This window comes from Ambystoma mexicanum, chromosome 7q, assembly GCF_040938575.1.
Source record: "Ambystoma mexicanum isolate Mex_15411 chromosome 7q, UKY_AmexF1_1, whole genome shotgun sequence".
In the NCBI taxonomy this organism is placed as follows: Eukaryota; Metazoa; Chordata; class Amphibia; order Caudata; family Ambystomatidae; genus Ambystoma; species Ambystoma mexicanum.
In genome coordinates, this window is record NC_090941.1 from 950,115,293 (window position 1) to 950,135,616 (window position 20,324).

At 44.2% G+C, this 20,324-nt stretch overlaps 1 protein-coding gene across 3 annotated transcripts in view; it reads left to right on the forward strand.

Moving 5' to 3' along the window:
* The window catches only part of PAK1 (p21 (RAC1) activated kinase 1), a 724,626-nt gene that overhangs the window by 344,247 nt on the left and 360,055 nt on the right, over positions 1-20,324 (forward strand). For all 3 annotated transcript variants that reach the window (XM_069639982.1, XM_069639985.1, XM_069639983.1), the window contains exon 4: positions 5,127-5,227. In XM_069639982.1, coding sequence (XP_069496083.1) covers positions 5,127-5,227 — 101 coding nt within the window. The remainder of the gene's footprint in view (positions 1-5,126; positions 5,228-20,324) is intronic.

The window sequence follows — 20,324 nt, forward strand, 5'->3', positions numbered from 1 at the left end:
ACTCAAGTAGAGAAATTCTAAGCAGGACACACCAAAGTTGAAGCGGGTGCAGGGATGGGCAAGGTGGGAACTGTGGCACGTTGAGGGTGGGATGGGGAACTTTGGGAGGAAGAGGCACGGGATCTGTATAAAGAGCAGCGTTGCACATGCTCTTTTAGTGCACGCATGGCTGGAAATGTGGGGCTGAGGTTTGGTAGCTGCTGCCCTATTCATAAATCAAGCATTTTATATGTGGGACCTTGGGAGGGATAAAGTGGGCTGGTGCTGCTGTGCCGTTCGTATTTTTTATTTAAAGAGTAGCCCTACTTTGAGCACTGTACAGGGTGTTGGTAGCCAGCATATGCCTGGCATCTTTTAATAGTAGCACAGTACTGTGAGAGTGAGGGGGAGAGGGCGGAAGGGAGGAAAGGACGGAGAGAAAGGGAGAAGAGTACAAATATGGCCCAGCGAATCAATGGGCACGAGAGAATGAAAGCGGGGGTGGGAATGAGGGGGTGGTGGGAGGGGGTGGTGGGAGGCAATGGGCATGAGCGAGTGGTGATGGGAAGAGGGGGCAGTGTGAAAGATAAAGGAAAGAGGGGTGAGGGAGTGGGAGTGAGGGGATGGGAATGGGGCGGGCCTAGAAACGCATGTGTACAGGCGCGTTATAAATGACTTTTTGGAATTTTGTTAGGGAAAATGAAGCGCGGATGCTTTGGAAAGTTTTCGGGTTTAGCAGTTAACGTGAACAGGAAGTTTCAGCTGCTCCTCGTTCAGAGGCTGATTCTCTCACGTGGATTTGTTTTGACTCCGAGGCATGAGCAATGCGGAAGCTGAGTAACCAGTGGCACGTGAAGCCTTTCACTGCTCCAGTGGCGAGTCATTCTCGCGCTGCCAGCCTTGAGAGCAAGCTCCTTTGATGACCTCGTTCTCTGGAAAATATTGCTTTCCGTTTTGCTGTCAAGAGATTTGCTAGCCAGTGCTCTGTCGCGCCAAAGCAGAATGGGAGAGGCCTTGCTTTAGGAATATAGTACATTAAAAGTTTCGTAGCGCTCATATTCCACAGGCAGGGCCACCATAACGGATTGTGGGGCCAGGGGCATGCACAGAAGCATTATGGGCCCCTCCCCAAACCAAATAAATTATGGGATTTTTTTAAATTGCATTTTTGCAGAACAATTCAATTGAGTTAAGTGCAGGAGAGAGTGCTAGCATGCAGGAGAGAGAGCCAGGGTGGGATGAGTGGGACCAGGAGGCAGACATAGCAAACAAGTCACCCACATCTGGGCATATACACTTTCACTTAGGGAGACGAACTGAAACAAACCCGCATTGGCAAAGCCAATTGCTTGGGTCTTTGATTAGGCATGGGTAGGCATTTTCAATGTGTAGGGATTGACTCTTGCAGTTTCCAAGTGCTCAAATGTTCAGGTTCAATACTTAAAGTTCAAATTCAGCAAAAAGGTTTCCAATGCACAATGTTGGGGATCATCTTCCTTCCCCAGTTTCATGATCTTGAGTCACTGTGCTTCAAAAAAAGAATACTTAAGTCGAAAGAGGATTACCCTCTCCCCTTGGCACGGTTTGTTTCACCTGGGCTATCCGCTCCCTTCCCCCAAGCTTACCAATCCAAAAAGAATGCTTAAGTTCCAAGATGATTGCTCCTTTTCCTTTGTCATGCTTTACTTCTCTTGGGGTATCAGCTCCTTTCCCCAAGCACACTACTTCAAAAAGAATGCTTCGGTTCCAAGAGGATTGCATCCACTTTAGCACCCTTTGCTTCTCTCCGGTTCTCCGCTCCGTTGCCCAAGCTTTCTTTTCTTTTATACACTGTTCATCCCAAGAAAATGTCTTTTCCTAAAGGCTCTCCTTTTCCTTTTAGAACAACACAACAGTTAATTTATTCCATGACACAGCCTTCCTTGCCATTCTTTACCACAGGCATTTAGTCTTCACCTGGGACACTCTCCCACCAGGTCTTTTCGCATAAATGCCTCACTTCCACATCACCTAGTGTACCTTCCCACCAGGACTTTTATTATACACACATCAACATTTACTTGTACTCCCTGCCAGGGTTTCATTGCATACACTTCCTTAGCTCCACCTCGTATACTATCCTGCAAGAACTTTACAACTACTAGATTTCACCTGGTATGTTTTTCAGCCAGGGCTTTGTTTCACAACTCAAACTTACTTTATTATGCAATCTTAATTTCATCTGGTATGTGTCTTAGCCCGGACTTTGTAATTTCACCTGTTATATTTCTCTGCCAGGACTTTATCACAGAATTCAAATATTCTTTGTTATGCCGATTCTCAGCTTCACCTGGCATTCTGTTTTACCAGGACTTCATTATGCAAGTTGTTCTTTCTTTCAAACACTTCGGGTTTAATAACCCATGTGCAACTTGCTTTACAAAGGTTCTTTCTACTTTAGCAATGGTGCGGTTTCCTTTGTGCCGTGGTTTTAAGAAGGACTCACTTTACTTAGCTACCCGGTAGCCCACTTGTTTCCTTTAGGTACACTGGTAGATCCTATAGCCTCAATGGGTGGAGATATGCTTGCCGGCAACCCGGTAATCCTTTTTTCTTCCCAGGGCTTACTGGTTGTCTCCAGCGTCTCTGTGCTCTCTGGCTGCTGTGTACTGGCTTCACATGCGCCCCGTCAAGCACTGTACTCCTGGTGTTGGCTTTTGCTGTGCATGGTCCCCGCTGCCTCCTCTCTGGCTGTAGCAGTTCGTTTGCACCCTGGATTCCCTGACCTCATGTTGGCTTCACCTCTCAACTGACACAGCTTTCCCACCTTCAACATAGTGCTCAGCGGTTCCACGGGCTGTGAGGCAGCTCGGCGTATGTAGCTCTCTTCTCTCCTTCTCAGTCTGCTTCACTATCTGCCAATTAGCTACAGCAGAGTTGCTTTTGAACTTCCAGTCTGTTTATTCATTTGCCGACAACTAGACCGTTGCATGGGTTGCTCGGCCTTTGTAATTCTCATCACTCTGTTGCTCTTCCTCATGTCCGTTACTATAGAATTACTTTCTGGATGGCTTAACGGACATAAATGCTGAGCCTCCTGGAAAGTAATCCTCGTTGATCCCTGCCTTTTCCCCGCCCCAGTTACTAACATATTTTTTCTAATGGGAGTTTGGGGGTTCAATCTGAAGGTAGGGAATGAGTGCAACAATATGCCCTTAAGTCATGGGGGACTGAGGAAACATCCCTAAAGTGAAAAGGGGTGAATGTGCTTTTTTCCAACAGCATCCATTCATTCTCCCGAGGTGTACCACCCCCCCGCAGATGGTCCTCCCTTATATAGCCAAACAGAGGGTCCGGGTCAAGTAGCGTCTGTCGTCCCCCGGCTATATGGGTGGGGAGGTCACCTCAGGAAAAGAAGTGAGGACATAGGATTCTTCACACCACCGACCCTACACGTCAGATACCTGCGGACCCATGCAAAAGAAACTAAAGTGGGTACTGGCCTTTGGAGGTTTCACCACTAAGGTACTCTTCACCCTCATTGCCCGTCTTTAAATGTGATATTAATGTAGCGCCAGCATTGCTTATGTGAGAAGAAGTGCTAGTGTTCCAGCAAGATATTCTTTTTCTTGCAGAAGTGCGTGTTCAGATTGACTTGGGCTATGTCGTATTTCTTTGTGGTTAGGCTACTGCCTGAGCCTTCTTCTCTGTCTACCATAACAATTAGCCACACTTTCCAAGCAATCTGATTGGCGGCCACACCCAATCCTGGTGCTAATGGACATTGGCTTCTTCCTAGTGTCAAATTGTCAAATCTATTAAAAGAGGACTGTCGATTAGCACGTTAATTAAAAAATCCAACTATTCCATTCATTATTTCATTTTGACACATGGGTGTACCTTCCCTTGTATGCGGTCTAGATCGAAGCCACCATGTTACGTCATATACTTTTAAAGTGTGGTCGTGATATACCGGTGACCTTTCTGGCTTAACAACGAAGGGCAACTTCGTTCCGGTCTTGGACTGATGTAGTATACAGATTATTGAGGATTATTGAGTATGCTGGCAGTTGTTGTTTTTCAGTAACTTCAATGTCTGCTTCGTGAGGGTGGTCAGGCTAGTGGACCTTATTCGCATCCACTGGCTGTCCACACTGGTTCTTTAAATCGATGCATAAACCTACCACAATAACGGCAAACATTATATAAATAATAGAAAAGCAGGCACCTCTTAGCCACAGACCCAGCAGCAAGTCTATGCACAGTGTGCCAAGGCACACGTTGTGCTGGAGACATATGCCCGAAAATACCATGAAAGACTTGATCCGTAAAATGAAGCGGCAGTGCCAGGAACCTGTAGGCCCTGGCGTGCACCAAGCAGCAGATGCTCATGAATATTGTACCGGAGGGAACACGCTGCCAGTGAGGCAACATTGCAAGCTCTTGATGGGACCACTGTTTATTGCATATGGACCTTTGGAGTCCAGACAAGAACGTTTGGTTGCATTCATATTTCAAATCGGAAATCTGCTTAGAGTCCTACTCTCTGTTCTTCATGGCCCGTGGCGGTGTTCGTCAACCAAACTTGCTGATCCACATGTTTAAAACCAAAGTGGCTTTCTTTGTGAGCCGCATCCATATCTTTAGATTGATACAAACGTTGGGCCAGTTGCCTAATCAGCCGGTTGAGAAGAGTGGGGTTTTGTAATTCAGAATCTAGGCTTCACTCAAAGGTTTCATTCCTGGCAGACTTAGATGCCTGGTGCTTCGCTGATTTGCACCAACCGCCTTATTAGATTCCTCAATGACCTGCACTGGAGCAAATGCAGGCATTTATGAATCGTCTTGACGATGCGCTTGAGCGAATGTATATGCATTCCCTTTGTGCTTGAGCTTCTGGGAGATGGTGTAGGCGTGTCGTGCCTTGGCCCAGCGCAGGTTTATTTAAGCTATCTGGTATAAATCTGATATTTTCTGAGAATCTCTTCATTTGGTCCAGGGGAAATCTTTATAACTCGGCCTCCATGTGTTTTGAGTGAACATTGTTCTGCCCTTTTCTGTTCCCGACTTTGTGTCTTTCTGTCAGTCTAGTGAACTGCATTTGAATTAATTTACTACTATGGACCTGTTTTTCCATTTTATAAGAACATTGCTTTTCTCTCCCACAGCCAATAAAAAGAAAGATAAGGAACGGCCAGAAATCTCGCTGCCTTCAGATTTCGAGCATACAATTCACGTTGGCTTTGATGCTGTGACGGGAGAATTCACGGTAAGCTGTTCCAAGGACTGTAAACTTCAATGTAGTGGCATCTTTGGTTTTCTTTCAGTCCCAGGTCAGAGTAGATGCACGAAATTAGCCTCTGTAAATTACCTACTGATGTCAATGTATATTGACCTATAGGTGCACAGTTATGTTGCCAAGTTGTAGTTTGGGAATGGGGTGCTCGGGTTAAAGAGCTTCATCTAAAGTGCAGTTATTAAAGTGCAATTTTATTGGACCTAGTTTTCTTCAGTCCCATGTGTGCCACCATTAATAAATAAATATAAGGGCTGGTTGCTTGGATAAAGTCCAGATTAGGTTTTACAGATTGCTCCTGCAACTCGTTACGCATGGCTTGAGCCATCCAGATCTCAAATGCTTAGATCTTGGTCAGAGGAAAACAAATGGGCCAGTGTTCCAAGGAGTGAATGTTGCTATGGCACAAGGCTGGTTACTTGGTTTTTCCTCCCCATCTGCAATTCAGTGGCCAAAGGGAGGGCCTTCATGTCTGAAGTTGACATCAAGATTAAAAGCAAGAAATTACAATAAAAGCAAAGCAAAGAGAAAGAACACAGATTAAAACATAACAAAGTGTTACAGAAAACGAATTGTAAAAAGAACACTTAGTTTTCCATATTCAGATCTATCGGACACATCAGAACAACTTCTAAGAAGGCAACTATATTACATTTATATGAGCCTGGGTGTACATTCTTTCAAGATGTTGTCTGGGGCGACAATTGTTACTGGTCTTTTGGTAGCTGACCCAATCCACCCCCCCACCCCAGCCCTGTCCAACTTGGCATTTGGGATAGCGGCTATGTGTTTCCCAAACACTCAATTATAATATTGCTTTGAAGTTGCCCGGCACTGTTGCAATTTGAAGAAGAGTGACCACATCATGTGCTCGTCATTGGCGATGTGAGCATCGTGATGACCCAACCACATGCACAGCCTCCTAATGGGCCAAATGCTCAGGTTTGCCACAGCTCATTAAGTGTGTGCATTGCAAGAGATCTGACAAGTAAGGTACAAGATGGCTGGTGTCCAGGATCAGAAGGGGTATGCAATGTCACCAGTGGCATCCGATTGGGGAAATATTAAATTGATGATCCGTGTAGGCTGCGAGGTCCCGCTTTAGTATGAGATGTAACATGATATCGGGGTTTCTTGTCGCTTTTGGAGTAGGACGACCAAGGGGCTTACAGTATTAGTTGTGAACTGTCTTTTGACATTTTCTTTTCAAGATGACTATTGGCAGTCCGTGGTTGGCGGGTACATGTCAATATAGCAGATGGATGTTTTAGTAGTGCTATGTATAGTCGAGATATGTCATTTAAGGAATACCTAGATGCCCTTATCTCTCCTTGGCCTCCTACCCCCATTCTACCTTGCTTGCCCTAAAACCCTGGGAGAGTTCCCACAGTTTAGTTTTTTTTTTTTTAAGGCCTGCACACAGCAATGAAACAGGGGTCAGGGGGGTTGCCGGGGGCGGGGCGAGTTTGCATTTGTGTCATTAATGGTCTGACTAATGCCTTCCTTCTTTCACTATTCTTTTTTTTGTTATTGGTTAAACAAGTCAACCTTTAACATTTTCAAAGAATTAGGTACAGTCAATCAAGATTAAAAGCAAGAAATTACAATAAAAACAAAGCAAAGAGAAAGAACACAGATTAAAACATAACAAAGTGTTACAGAAAACGAATTGTAAAAAGAACACTTGGAGCTGAAATTACTTTTGGGAATATGGAAAACTATCGGACACATCAGAACAACTTTTAAGAAGGCAACTATATTACAGCTGACCTTTCTACTATTTTAATGTACATGAGAAGCAAGCAGGTGGGTGTTTGTATTTGTGCAAGTAATACACCTGATGAGCAGGGGGATTTAAACTTAGAAGCAGAAAGGGAGGTGCTGAAAGGTATGATGGTGGACTTGGGCTTGGAGGATGTATGACGAGTAAAGAATCTCAAGGGAAGGTGCTTTGCAGTCCACAATGCATATTCTTAACTTGATTTCTTTTTTTTCTTTTCTTCATGGCACAAGAAGCCCTGAATTCCAGAGATCCATTAGAATAAAACCTATGCTGAGTGGCCGTTCTATGCTTAATGTGGATTTTTGCCCAAGAGAATTTGGGGTGAGCAACAGTCGCTAGCGATTGATCACCCGGCTTATGAACAATGCTGAATTTAAACTGTTCTGGGAATTGTAGAGTGTTTTATCTATAGGAGTAAGGGCAGTCTCTGTTAAAAAAGCACTGTGGGATTCAGTGAAGTATTATGTGAGGGGCAGGTGATACGTGATACGTGGTGCAACAGATGGTGGAGGAGGAGAAAGAACCGATGGAGCATGCATACACCATGAAAAGGTTTAAGAGGGAACAGCACTACCCGACAAACGAATATGAGATGATTGTGGTGGCATAGTGGAAGGTTAGAGGCATTTGATTTAATTTTGTGTAACATTTTATAGGCCCAAATGGGTGCTGTACAAAAAAGAGATCACGCTCTGGTGATAGCAGGTCATACCTATGAATATCCAACAACATAGTCAGGTGATATTTATGCAGGCATCTGCTGTTGTCGGTTATATATTGTTACCTAGACTTCCTTTTGAAACTCTTAATTTTAGTCGACCATTTAAAAAAATTAAATAAATATGCTATGGGGACACGCACCACTCACCAACCAACGAACACATAGTCTCTTCCTTTAACCACTTTTCTCCCATACTTATAATTGAATCAACCAAAATTAAAGATTTCAAAACTGCACACCTTTATACAAACATCAAATTAGAGGAGTTATATTTATTCAACATTATATGCCAAATTCAAAAACTAGATTGTGTAGTATGCTAAACGGTCCTATGTTGTTTTACTGCCAGTTGTTTTTCTTCAGTGAGGTTTTAAACAAATATTTTTAATCGAAAAAAATGAATCTAACTTTTTATATTGGGGGGGTCTCTTCCCCAAACCCCTTTCCCTATTTTTTAATCCCTATTCTCAACCCCTTACTCCTTTTATCCCCTTAACCACACCCCCTTTTTTCGATGGGTTTTTTTCCAATTAAAGGAATGGTTCGGGCAGAATTATTGTCCCTGCGGGTCGGCCATGTGTTTTTAAGCCTAAATCGGTCGATCATAGAAAAATTTCCTATGGACCTTACTCGAGTTTTCGTCTACTAAATACACGTGAAAACAGGCGGCAGGGCCCTGCCATTGTGTGATAATCTTATCACTTGCCCCATCACCCTGGGTGACCTGCTTTTGCGGCACTAAATCATATCCCCCGCCCCTGAGCCTGACATCAACAAAGCATTCATATTCCCCGCCTCTCTCCGTGACGTTACTGGGCTGCGTAGCCAAACGCGCCCAGTCATCTTCTACGCGACTTCACACAGAACCCAGAAACCAACACAGATCATCTCACAACACAGCGCGCCACAATTCGGAATATGAAACTGTAGTTTAAAATCAACCAGCAAGATTGTACATTTGGTAAAGTACATTTATTTGACATTAAATGTTTAGAGAATGTTCAGCAAAATGGGAAAAAGCGGAATGGAAATTCTTTTCTTTGCTCTCGATCCGAAAATTTGCTTAATTATATCGTGAGTCACGCGCTGTTCCTTTTTGGTACACAGGGTGTTGGTTTTCGTTAAAAGAAGCACTTTGGTCGCACGGTGAATCGCAAGTCTGTTCCATCAACTAGGCACTGGGCCACCATAAAGGTTGATATGTTCCTTCTAGCCGCTAGTACTGCGTAAGGGCATATGGGCCCTTGGCGATCGTCCCATAAAATAGTCATGGTAATGCAGTTGTTTATAAGAAGCTGCAGCTGGCGATTGAAGAAACCGTCGGCCGGGGTCTGGAATAGATGACAGTCGCAGTACGGTATGATGTACCTTTTTTGAAAACATAAAAATTGAAATTAGTCTCACCAGCCGATCTTTATTACTATTATTCATTTTATTTATTAGGGCCGAGGTGAAACTATTTCCTTGCGAGGATAGTGCAATGGAGTATGTTCGGCTCTAAAAGCAATGCAAAAACTAACGAAAGAAATCGAGGTTAACCCACAATGTAATGCTTTATTAGCGTTGAACCACTGAGAAACGACTGTTTGTCTACATGCTTGTCGAATGGGGACATGCATGCCCATGTGCCTGGTAGAAAGACGATCCCACAAATGTTTTACTTGCTCTTCATTGTAATATACCACACAGAATGGACAAGTACAACTTAACTTGGCTTTAACAGTACGCTATTGATATTATATTCCAGTATAAAATCGTCTAAAGAGTTACTTACATTATATTTGCCATTTCCATTGTCTCAGCGTTATGCAGTCCGTAAATCCCACTCTGTTTGTGCCAACGATTTTTCATATACTGAACTAAAATTAAAGTCGGTCTAGTTTCAGAATTTTCAGCCTTATCTCTTACGTTATTGCACCCCTCCTTCAAGTAAAGTCCTTTGGGCATGGTCCCTGTCTCTCAAGGTCAAAAAATAATAGAACCTTATACTGCCAGTACGAGTCGTGGGCCTCTCCAGCCCGCGAGCAAAAAATCTAAGCTGGTGACCTTCATTCTGAATGAGCATACATTCCTACTTTGCAACATCCCGTGTAAAGCCATCCATGAGAACTTGAATTTTGGACGCCATCTTTGTACTAGGCCTCAGTGTACTAATGCAAACTGGCTTCTCTCCAATCTGCAACGCCTCGCTTGGCGTGTCCCAAGGCCCCCGGGTTTGTCCTCGTTGTCCGCGAGCTTTGCAGCCCTAGAGAACCATAACTATGGAGACATTGACTTTTGTGGGAAGGTGAGGAAAAGTATAACGTACCTGAGGAGTTGAGCTGAAAGTGAGATTTATTGTTTGTTTGTATTATTTGTAATGCTCAAGCCTACCCCTAAGTAACAGTGTGCAGCATTTACATGAGATTGCGAAGCTTGGTTACAACAACAAATATATACATACACATTATTGAAAAGGTCAGCGATATGAGGTGAATAGAGGGAAAAGTCAAACATGACACCCAGGTTGTTCGCCACTCAGGATGGTGAAGGGAGTGGTTAGGGTTAGCATACTTTATATGTACAACGCTCCAAATTCCATGTGTGTGCATCTCTAGTACATTAACAATAAGGCCTTTAACAAAGTTGAATTCCATTTCCTCATATACTGGTTTGACCACCCATTTTTAACTTCTTTTTGTAAAGGCTGTTGTGTAGCGAAGCATCCCTACATTTCCCGTAGTCCTAGATTGTTCACGGCACACATTCTCGTTATGTGCCAAGACCGCTAGTAGAGTCCTACGTTTCATACCTTGTATGCCGAAATGCAATCGCTTTGGCCTGTACTTTAGGCACATATTGTGGAACACCTCCAAACCTCCTGTGTGACAGAATTCTGTCAGTCCCCTCAAATCTCTTGATAGTTTTATCAAACACAATCTTCTCAATGGCTTTGTGTGTAGGTGAAGATGGAATCAACAACTTCTTCCGTGCCTCCTCTGGGGACAAAGGCCATGTTCACATTGGTGGAAATGTTGGTTTTCTGTCCAGCGGTGAACGTTGGTACAGTGGTGCATTAGTGACCGCCATTTTTCAAGTAGAATTTCCACTGACCCTTCACAAGTTTTGGAGCTCCACCAAGATGGTTGCTGATAGACTGGGACCACTGTGAAATACTTTCCAAACCCCTGCAGCCGAGATGTTCTTATTGATTGATTTAGCAAGATGCCATACGTCAAATTGATGTTTAATATGTGGGAACTGCTCTTTCATTGTCTTGGCTATTGAAACGTCTGTTCGTGGCTATGAGGTCGATGTGCATTCCTCTCGATTGTAGATATTCCAATGATTTTATAAATCCTAGTTTCTCCATGGCCGCTGAGGATTTACATTGGGACACCTGCACGACCACCGTACTCCCAATATTTTTACTATCCATGTCCTGAAAGTGGTAGGTGCAGTACTTGGCTGAAAATCCAGGGCTGTCGCACTGTCCATCGCCGGCTAGCCTGAACCGTTTGCCTTTGAATGTACTTTTTATAGACAATTGTTCAATTTTCCAATCATCACTAATGGCCGGAAATAGATAATCATGTTGGAATTTGTAGTACTGTGTTTTAGAAATCAAATGAGTCCCACAAACTGAAAGAAAGACTCTAACTTTCTAAAACTGGACCCACTAAAAAGTGAGGCAGCTGCACACAGTAGATTGCTTGCTGGCTGTTTCCCCAGCATCGGTTGTGCAGACCATGAGAACGTATGATGTAATGTACAGGTGGCATGTATTTTGACGTTACTGCCTTGTGTTTGACGAGCCCCATTCATCAATGGCTTCCCACATACTTGCCCTCTAACTGAATGCCCACATTTCAGCATACTTGTAATATCCAACAAACAACTGTCGAATACTATGTATTTGCCCTCTTTCATTAGACTGTCATCCTGCATCACAGTTGTTTCGGACTGTACCGTTGTAGACATATCACCCGAATTGAAACTAATATCTGTGATATCATGTTCTGATGCGTCAGTGAATAGTGCTGCTGGTTCATTCTCTGTCATTTCAACATCAGTTACTTGAACATTGATGGGAGAACACAACAATGTCGACAGCTTTTTGGGTGGCATTTTTTTGGCAGGTGTAGATTGCGTGAATTGACATGCGACTACTTCAGAGCTATCTTCAATACATTCAGTATCATGTGGTGGTGCAGTCGCACTGTAGTATTGGTCCAATAAAACTTTGCTGGATTCTCCGGACACATTCAATTCATGTTCTGGCCATTGGACAAATGCATCGCGAGCCTGAACACGCCGCGCCTCAATTAATAGTTCCTCCATAATGTAAATTGTTTGGCAAGCAACATCTCTAATTTGTTTCACTGTCTGTGTATGTATAGTTTGTACACCCACGGGCAACTAGAGGACAGATTGAAAAAGGGATGTTCAGTTTAAACCCAAGACACAGTACTGTACAATTGACAGAAAGAAAACCATAATATAGTCCCCAGCACAAAACAATTTCTAAAAATATGAACTGTTTGTAACTAACCTTATTTTTGTTTCTTTTCTTTGTAACTTTCTTGACTCGAACTTCAAAATCTGCACGCTGTCGCTCCGATTCGTATCCGCATGCCTCCCCTTCGTCTTGGGCTGCAACAACTATAATTTCTGGATCCGCATGGACGGCACGGAATGACGCTCCATCGACTCCCTGAAACATAGTACTTTCATTACTATGGATCACAATATTGAAAACATAAAACGCACTTGAGGACGACCACACAGGTACATCTCAATAGCTAAACACGAATTAAACATTGTGTAGAACAATCAAACGACAAGTATTCGAGCTCTGATGATCTAGTTCGATGGAACTGTCAGTATCCATACCTCTGGCTCCGCATAGACTGCCATGAATGATTTTATTGGAGAGGACGCTTCAGTTAACTCCCTGAAACACAGTACTTACGTTAGTATGGTTTTCAATATTGTAAACATAACACACACTTGGTCGACGGCACAGGTACATATAAATAGATAACCACAAATGATCCATTGTCTAAAAGAATCAATGGATATCTAAATATGATCCGATTTTCTCGACTTATTTCTCCGATTTATTTACATCTGCATCAACTACAAGGGATGTTGTGATTGTAGAGAAAGCTCTGTCGTCTCTCTGAAACACAGTACTTGCGTTTAATAAGGAAGAAAGTATAGCAAATCATATTATATGATCTCGCTCGATGGAACTGTCAGTATCCATACCTTGTGCTGCTGAAGAATATCTAGGGATGTTGTAAATGTAGTGCGCACTTCCGAAAGCTGTTGCACCAAATCGTATATGCATGCTCCCGCTTCAACATCGTCTGGAATTACTTAATTGTTAGGCTCTGCATCAAGTGCAGGGGTTGACGCTCCATCTACTGCCTGAAACATAGTACTTGCATTAGTAAGGATTACAATATTGAAAACATAACACACACTTGGGGTCGACGACACAGGTACATGTCGATGGCTAACCACAAATGAAACATTGTGTAGAACAATCAAACGACAAGTATACAAGATCTGATGATCTCGTTCGATGGAACTGTCAGTATCCATACCTCGTGCTGCTGAAGAACATCTAGGGATGTTGTCAATGTGGTGGCCACTTCAGCATCTCCCTGAAAGACAGTACTTGCATTAGTATGGATAACAATAATTATAACTGAAAACAAACACTATGGGGCGACAACTAAGGTGTATATCAATTGGAAAGCACTAACCAAACATTCGGTAAAAATTACACGATACATAAAAACTTTTACTTGACATGCTTAAAACAAGTCTGTAGCGAAATAGCTAAGTAAGATTACCTGATATGCGCTAGAAGTGGTTGATAACTGCAGGCACGACACGGATGGAGAATCTTGTTGCTTCATATTCAGTGGATAGTCAAGAAGTTGTAAAGGTAAATTGTTTGATAGTGAAATGCCAATATTAAAAAGTGCCATCTAAGGCGAAAGAATACTTGAGAATAATGCTATTGAAAATGCGCAATATAGCACAGTTCCCTGTGCCCATAAATAGATTTCCTTTGAGGGTTATAAAATCGAAAAATAATGTATTGCTAAATGTCATTATTCAAAAAGCTGTACACTCATATCAATATCGAAAGTATTAAAAGGGACACAACACCTAAAATATCAATTAATCCATTCGGCTACCTACACACTACCGCAAGGCCTAAAGCTAAATTCGGACACTTGACGCACCAGTGGCGGAATGTGGACGAATAGAGTGGGAATAGCGTTTGCGAGCAATTTTCGTGTCGTTCGCCGTTTATTCTTCTTTGTTACCCAGGATGTGGCGTACATGTTTGAGGGAAAGTGCCGGCTGCAGATGCAGTATCGATCACCCCTCTTGTCCTCAAAGACTTTTTGGACTCTACTTTCAAGCTCTGACGGTGCATATCCGCAATATCGGACCCATTCTCTTATCCGATCTACAGTCTTAGGGAATACATGCATTATAGTGCCTTCAGATTTATCATGGGTCTTCGAAGGTCAACCGCTAATCGAACAGGCTGGCATTGTTGAAAATTCTGAAAAGTAAATATCAACATTATTATAAATTCTTGATGAAAAAAATGTGATAAAAAAAGTAAATGAACCATACAATGTTCAATGCAAGGTTTGTTTTGATCGCCGGAACTATACCAGTTCATCATGTGCGGCTTAGTATTTGCATAACTTTCACAAATTAATAAATGATGTGACTAAACTCTGAACATGTGACTCGTCCCTTGGATGTACAGTCTGGCATGAAAAGGAAACGTGCTTATATTATAGACAGGACCCGCGATGGATGCAATTCAATGACAATTGACACAGATGAAAATAAATAGATCAATTGATACTCAAGTCAATAGCAATGAGACCAATGAACATAGCACTATTGAGTACTCTACTTGCAGATAGACATTTAAAAATGAACGAAATATGACTGAGATACATGGCCTTACCTTGACGAGCAAACAGTTATATTCAGCAAGCCGAGTAGTTTATGGCAGGAGAACAGGTAGATGGCCACAGGTAGCACACTGACGAGTTTGCTCGAAGCGGTCACAGAAATTCACAGATAGCACGACGACGAGCAGATTAGCATCGATCTCAGTGGTTCTCAGGTAGCACATTCAGGAGTTGACTTGCAAAGCACAAAGATGTTCTCATGAGACATATCAAGTGGTTTATAAAGTATTAGAAACAGGGGTGTGTTTGTGAATGAATGACGTGTATATGTCGTGGTATTATGTGGTTTGCAGGGGGGCAGCCAGCGTGAGGGGGGATCCAGGCCGGAGACAAAGGGTCTGAGGAGGCCATGTGAGCAATGGCCCCTGGGCGTGGGATACCTTTTGAAGTGTACATGCTGTTTGGCACCTACGCCGTTTGCGCCCCTGACAGCCCCCCATGGCAGCGCACATCCACTGGCGCGAACTGCCTTTGATAGAGGGGGTGGGATGGGTGGGCCGGGGGCGTGCAGACAAGGCACCGGAACACTGCTAAATGGAGACACACTTATGTGGATTGCAGGGGCGTGGCCTGCTTCAGGGGAGGCCTGCCTGGAGACACAGGGTCTGAGGAGGCCATGTGAGCAATGGCCCTTGGGCGTGGGATACCTTTTGAAGTGTACATGCTGTTTGGCACCTTGGCCGTTTGCGCCCCTGACAGCCCTCCATGGCAACGCACATCCACTGGCGCGAACTGCCTTTGATAGAGGGGGTGGGATGGATGGGCCGGGGGCGTGCAGCCAAGGCACCGGAACACTGCTGAATGGAGACACACTTAATTCATTTAAAAAATCGAAACCGTTGTTAAAAAATGTTTTATTTTGTTTCTTATTTTTATGGCACAAAAATACTAAACTTTACACATTGTACAGGTCAGGTTGCAATACAGCGAGGGGAAAAATCCCCTCTACTGACCGCTGTCACTGGGGAAAGTTTGTCTTATGGCACCAACGACACAGGCAGGTATTACTCTTTGAACGCGGTGTCCAAGCCTCCCGTGAAGCCACCATGTAAAGGAACGATAGGCCACCAGCCTGTACCACCTGTGAAAAAGAATTATACAAACTGTTTTTAAATGACCAAGATATGTAACTAATGGCATTCTGCTCAGTCAAATGACATCTAGACACTGCACACTATTGAACAACTTCCATGCGTTACAATGATATGTAGATGTCATTTTGAATATAGGAGACGACCATTAAATAGTAGTGGCATCACAACCAGAGTATACTTCCTCGTTACTCAGATAACGAGGACGAACTGTTGCGCGAATTTTGTGCATAAGCACCATCATTATCCTCAACACGGACTGTGTGAGGCAGGCTGCCCTGAAGTCTGGCAGCTCGGTGATGCATTGCGGCCGTGGCTCGCCTTCCGAAATGTAGGCCACGCAGCCAGAGTTTTCACAGCAGCAGCAGTTCTCGTCCTCGGTTGGCATTAGCTCGCACTGATTGCATGTACACCAGGTGGAAACACCATCCATGCGACTAGGTCCAGGGTCTTCATCCGTTGATTTGTCCTGCCAACTGCCGTCCGAAGCCCCATCATTTTCGCATGTTTCCCTTTCCAGTAGTTCCTCCTCGGTATACTCGGGCTTGTACATGTAGTGCATTACTGTAGCCATTGTGTGGTAAACAAACTAAAATAATTTGTAGCGATGGTACAGGTATCTGTTCACACGGGCTACAAGCGGCGAAGGTAGCTGACCAGAGCACAGAAACGAGTCACAGAATACTCAAAGTAACACACAGCGAGGAATGGAATCGAAACTCTGCTGCTGTGTGTTGTCAAATGGTCTGTTTATACTTACTGAGTAAAGAGGCGTCCTGCCGTTTCCATGGCGACACGTCCTTAGCTGAAGCGCAGCGATTGTTGACATGAGACGTGCTTTGGCGTTGGGAAATGAGCAGTACGCGTCTGCTGATGACAGGCTCAGGGGACATGATTTAGTGCCGCAAAAGCAGGTCACCCAGGGCGATGGGGCAAGTGATAAGATTATCACAAAATGGCAGCGCCCTGCTGCCTGTTTTCGCGTGTGTTTAGTAGACAAAAACTCGGGTAAGGTCCATAGGAAATTTTTCTACGATGGACCGACTTAGGCTTAAAAACACATGGCCAACCTGTAGGGACAATAAACATTTCTGACTGAATCATTCCTTTAATATTTTTGGGGAAAAAAAACTCAATAAAGAAACCTGGCAGCAAAACTGTATACTGCTAAAACACAGCATCTCTTTTACGGGGGTGGGGGAGGGATTTGGGGTGCTCCGAGTTGTAGGGAAAGGGTGGGCGGCCATAGTGGTGGGGACTAAGCTGGGAAAAGATGGGCAGCACTACTCACCCTGGGAAACCCAGAGCAGCCATTCCAGTGGGCTAAGGGCCAGCAGTTTGTAAATGCTACTGTTCCAAAGTTGGTGGTCGAAAGGGGATGTCCTGAGGTAGGTGTCAGTCAATACACTGCTAAGGAACACACGGCAGGAACAAATTGGAATGCAGGAAAAGCAACCAATGTAGGGGGAAGGGGGCCGTGGGTTTCCCTGGGCATGCATGAAGATTTGCCAGTGCGTGGGGTTTAAGGGATAGTGCGCAACGGCTAGTTTTCTTCAGGTAGGGAGCAGGTTCATACCATTGCTGATGAGCGGAACATCCTTGATCTGAGCTGGCAGTTGAGCAGGCATTGCTCTTGTGGCCAAAGAGGAGAGAAGTATGCAAATGAAGTCCAGTACATGTATGTGGGTGGAGGAGTGATGAGGGTTGAATATGCCGTGTTCCGACTGTGAAAGAATTATTGGGAAAGAACTGGTATGATGCTGCTGGCTGACTTACGTAACAGGACTCGTAATCAACCATTTTTGGCAATTGGGAACATTGCATGAATACTGGAATTCAAACAGAAAGGAGTGTTTAAGAGGTTTTGAGAATGGGCACAACGGTGCAACAGAAGTGAACTTTAGGATGATGCTCCTTGCTGGAGAAACCAGACCTCAGTCAATTATACGCGGAAAAATGGGCCGGGTTGAATTCCGCCACTGCAGATGATGGTCTATCCTATGAGTTGGCTCATCAATGGCAATGGAAACATAAATTGGCCAAATGACTGGCAGTTGGGATGCTGATTCTAGGGGGGGGGGCAGAAAGATTAAGGAACGATGACCAATTATCAAGGTCTAAGAGGGATCTGTAGAGATGCAACCATGAGCCAATTGCAGTTGTATCATTTGATGCAGAAGACGCTTTTGACCATGTAGCTTTTGTTCAAAACGATGGAGGTTTTCACTCAAAGAACTTCCTAACTCTACAGCAATGTGATACACCCAAATACTATCTGAGACATTCTGATTACAATGGTGCGAGTATGTGACCTTCAATCCCAACCAACTGCCAATGACGTTACCATGTGAGCATATTCTTCCAATGCCTGCTATATCATGTGTAATATCATGTGAATAACTGGGCATACCAAAGAAGGATCTATCTGAGGATGGGACAGCCTATGCACAAGGTAGTAACTTCTGAACAATGGTGTACCAGGGCTTGATTACATTGCCTGGCAAATGCGTATGCATGCCTGGACAAACATGACTGGGTGAAAAACATAGGTAAGTTCATGTCTCTTCCCGTATTATACTTGGCGATGTTTTCAGGGGTGGTGGGTGGTGGTTTCTTTTGTGGTTTCTGTTTACTGCCCATGCTAGCTAGGCCGAACCAGTCAATGTTGTAAGGCTGCATGTGATGTTGTTCCATAGCTATACTCGAAATGCTGTGCTATGTCACGCCATGCTGTTAATTGTGATATGTAATCCATTTTAGCCAGGTCCCTTTTGCCCCCTCAGCCCCCTGATGTTCTGTCTTGATGATGGCCTTGTTTCACTGTGCTATGTCATCTCATGCTGTTATGTTATTTGTGATATGTAACCTGTTCCATCCAGTTACCCCGTGCAAGCCTACACCCACCCTCCTCTGTCCTTGTACCCATCTCATCACCTCCCATACCCTACCCATTTCCCAGGTTATGTTATAGAGATTTATTAAGCGCTCCTTCACCCGAGAGCATCATGGCGCTGGCGGAGGAGAGAGGGCAGCCTAGCCTACAGTGAACTACTAAAACGGGTAGGTTTTCAAGGCCTTTCTAAAGCTAAGATAATTTACCAAATGTTTCTAAAACAGGGGAAGGCCATTCCAGAACTGAGCTGCGGCAACAGAAAGCACATCCACCAATACGGCAGCGTGGAAACAAAGGAACAACAAGGCAGTCAGCTGTGACCGAATGCAAGGATCATGTGGAAAAATAGCGGGAGAACTTGTCACAAAGATATTCGGCACTGGCAGCAAGTGTAGTGAACGCAACACAGGGGATATATGGGCACCCTATGAGGAGCCAGTGGCAACCAGAGCAGCCATATTCTGTAGTCGTTGAAGTAGAACCTTTGGCTGAGATAGATATAGAGAATTAGGTAGGCAAGCCGACTAAGCACAAGGGCAGCCACTACTGGAGAATGAAGATGATGAGGTAACAAAGGTAGAACCTTCCTCAAGATTCTAAAATGGAAATGCCCCGCTTTACAAACAGCGCCAACTTGAGATTCCATCTAAAGGGAGGCTGAAATGAGTACCCCCCAATTCCTCACCTTGTCAATCGGCACAGGAAAGGAACCCAGAGAATGCCAAAAGGAAGACGCCCATGGTGAAGGATTGTGGGGAGAATCCACCACCAGTACCTCTGTCTTATCCCCATTCAGCTTGAGCCAGTTGTGGTTCATCCACTCACCCACGGAAGCCAGGCACCTCTGCAGGCGTGACATCTCAGCCTGATCTAGATCTAAACGAATCAGGATCTGAGTGTCGTCAGCATACGAGTAGCACTTGACACCGAAGGAGCGGATAAAATGCACGAGAGGCCCGATGTAAATATTGAAGAGAATTGGGGACAAGGCGGAGCCTTGGGGAACACCACATAAAAGTGCAAAAATGGAAGAAAGAAATGGAGGAAGTGAAATAGTCTGAGTTCTCTCAGCCAGGAAAGAGAACCATGTGTGAACCTGGCCCGAGATTCCGACTTGGGTCAGGTGGTCCACGGTGTCAAAAGCCGCTGACAAATCCAGTAAGATCAGGGTACCCACCCCTCCTGCATCAACCAACATGGCCATATTGTCTAGAACCGAGACCAGGACACTCTGTCCCCTGACCTGAAGCCAGATTGGGCAGGATCAAAAAGCCGCATGGATTCCATGCAAGATGGCAATATAGGAGAAACAAAGAAACAAGAGACTCAAGGTTTCATAAGAAACGGGAGTAGTGAAATAGGGCGATAGAAAGCACAAGAGGGTTGAGCGAGAGTTTCTTAAGCAGAAGGATCACAGTGGCAGCCTTAAGCTCAGCAGGAATAGTGCCAGTTTGACACAAATTATTAACTGCGCAGGTGATCTCTGCGAGTAAATCAGAAGAGATGTCTTTAATGATGACCAGGGGAATAAGGTCCAAAGGAGACCCAGACTTAATACGGTGGATAGCAGAAAGAACGTCTGAC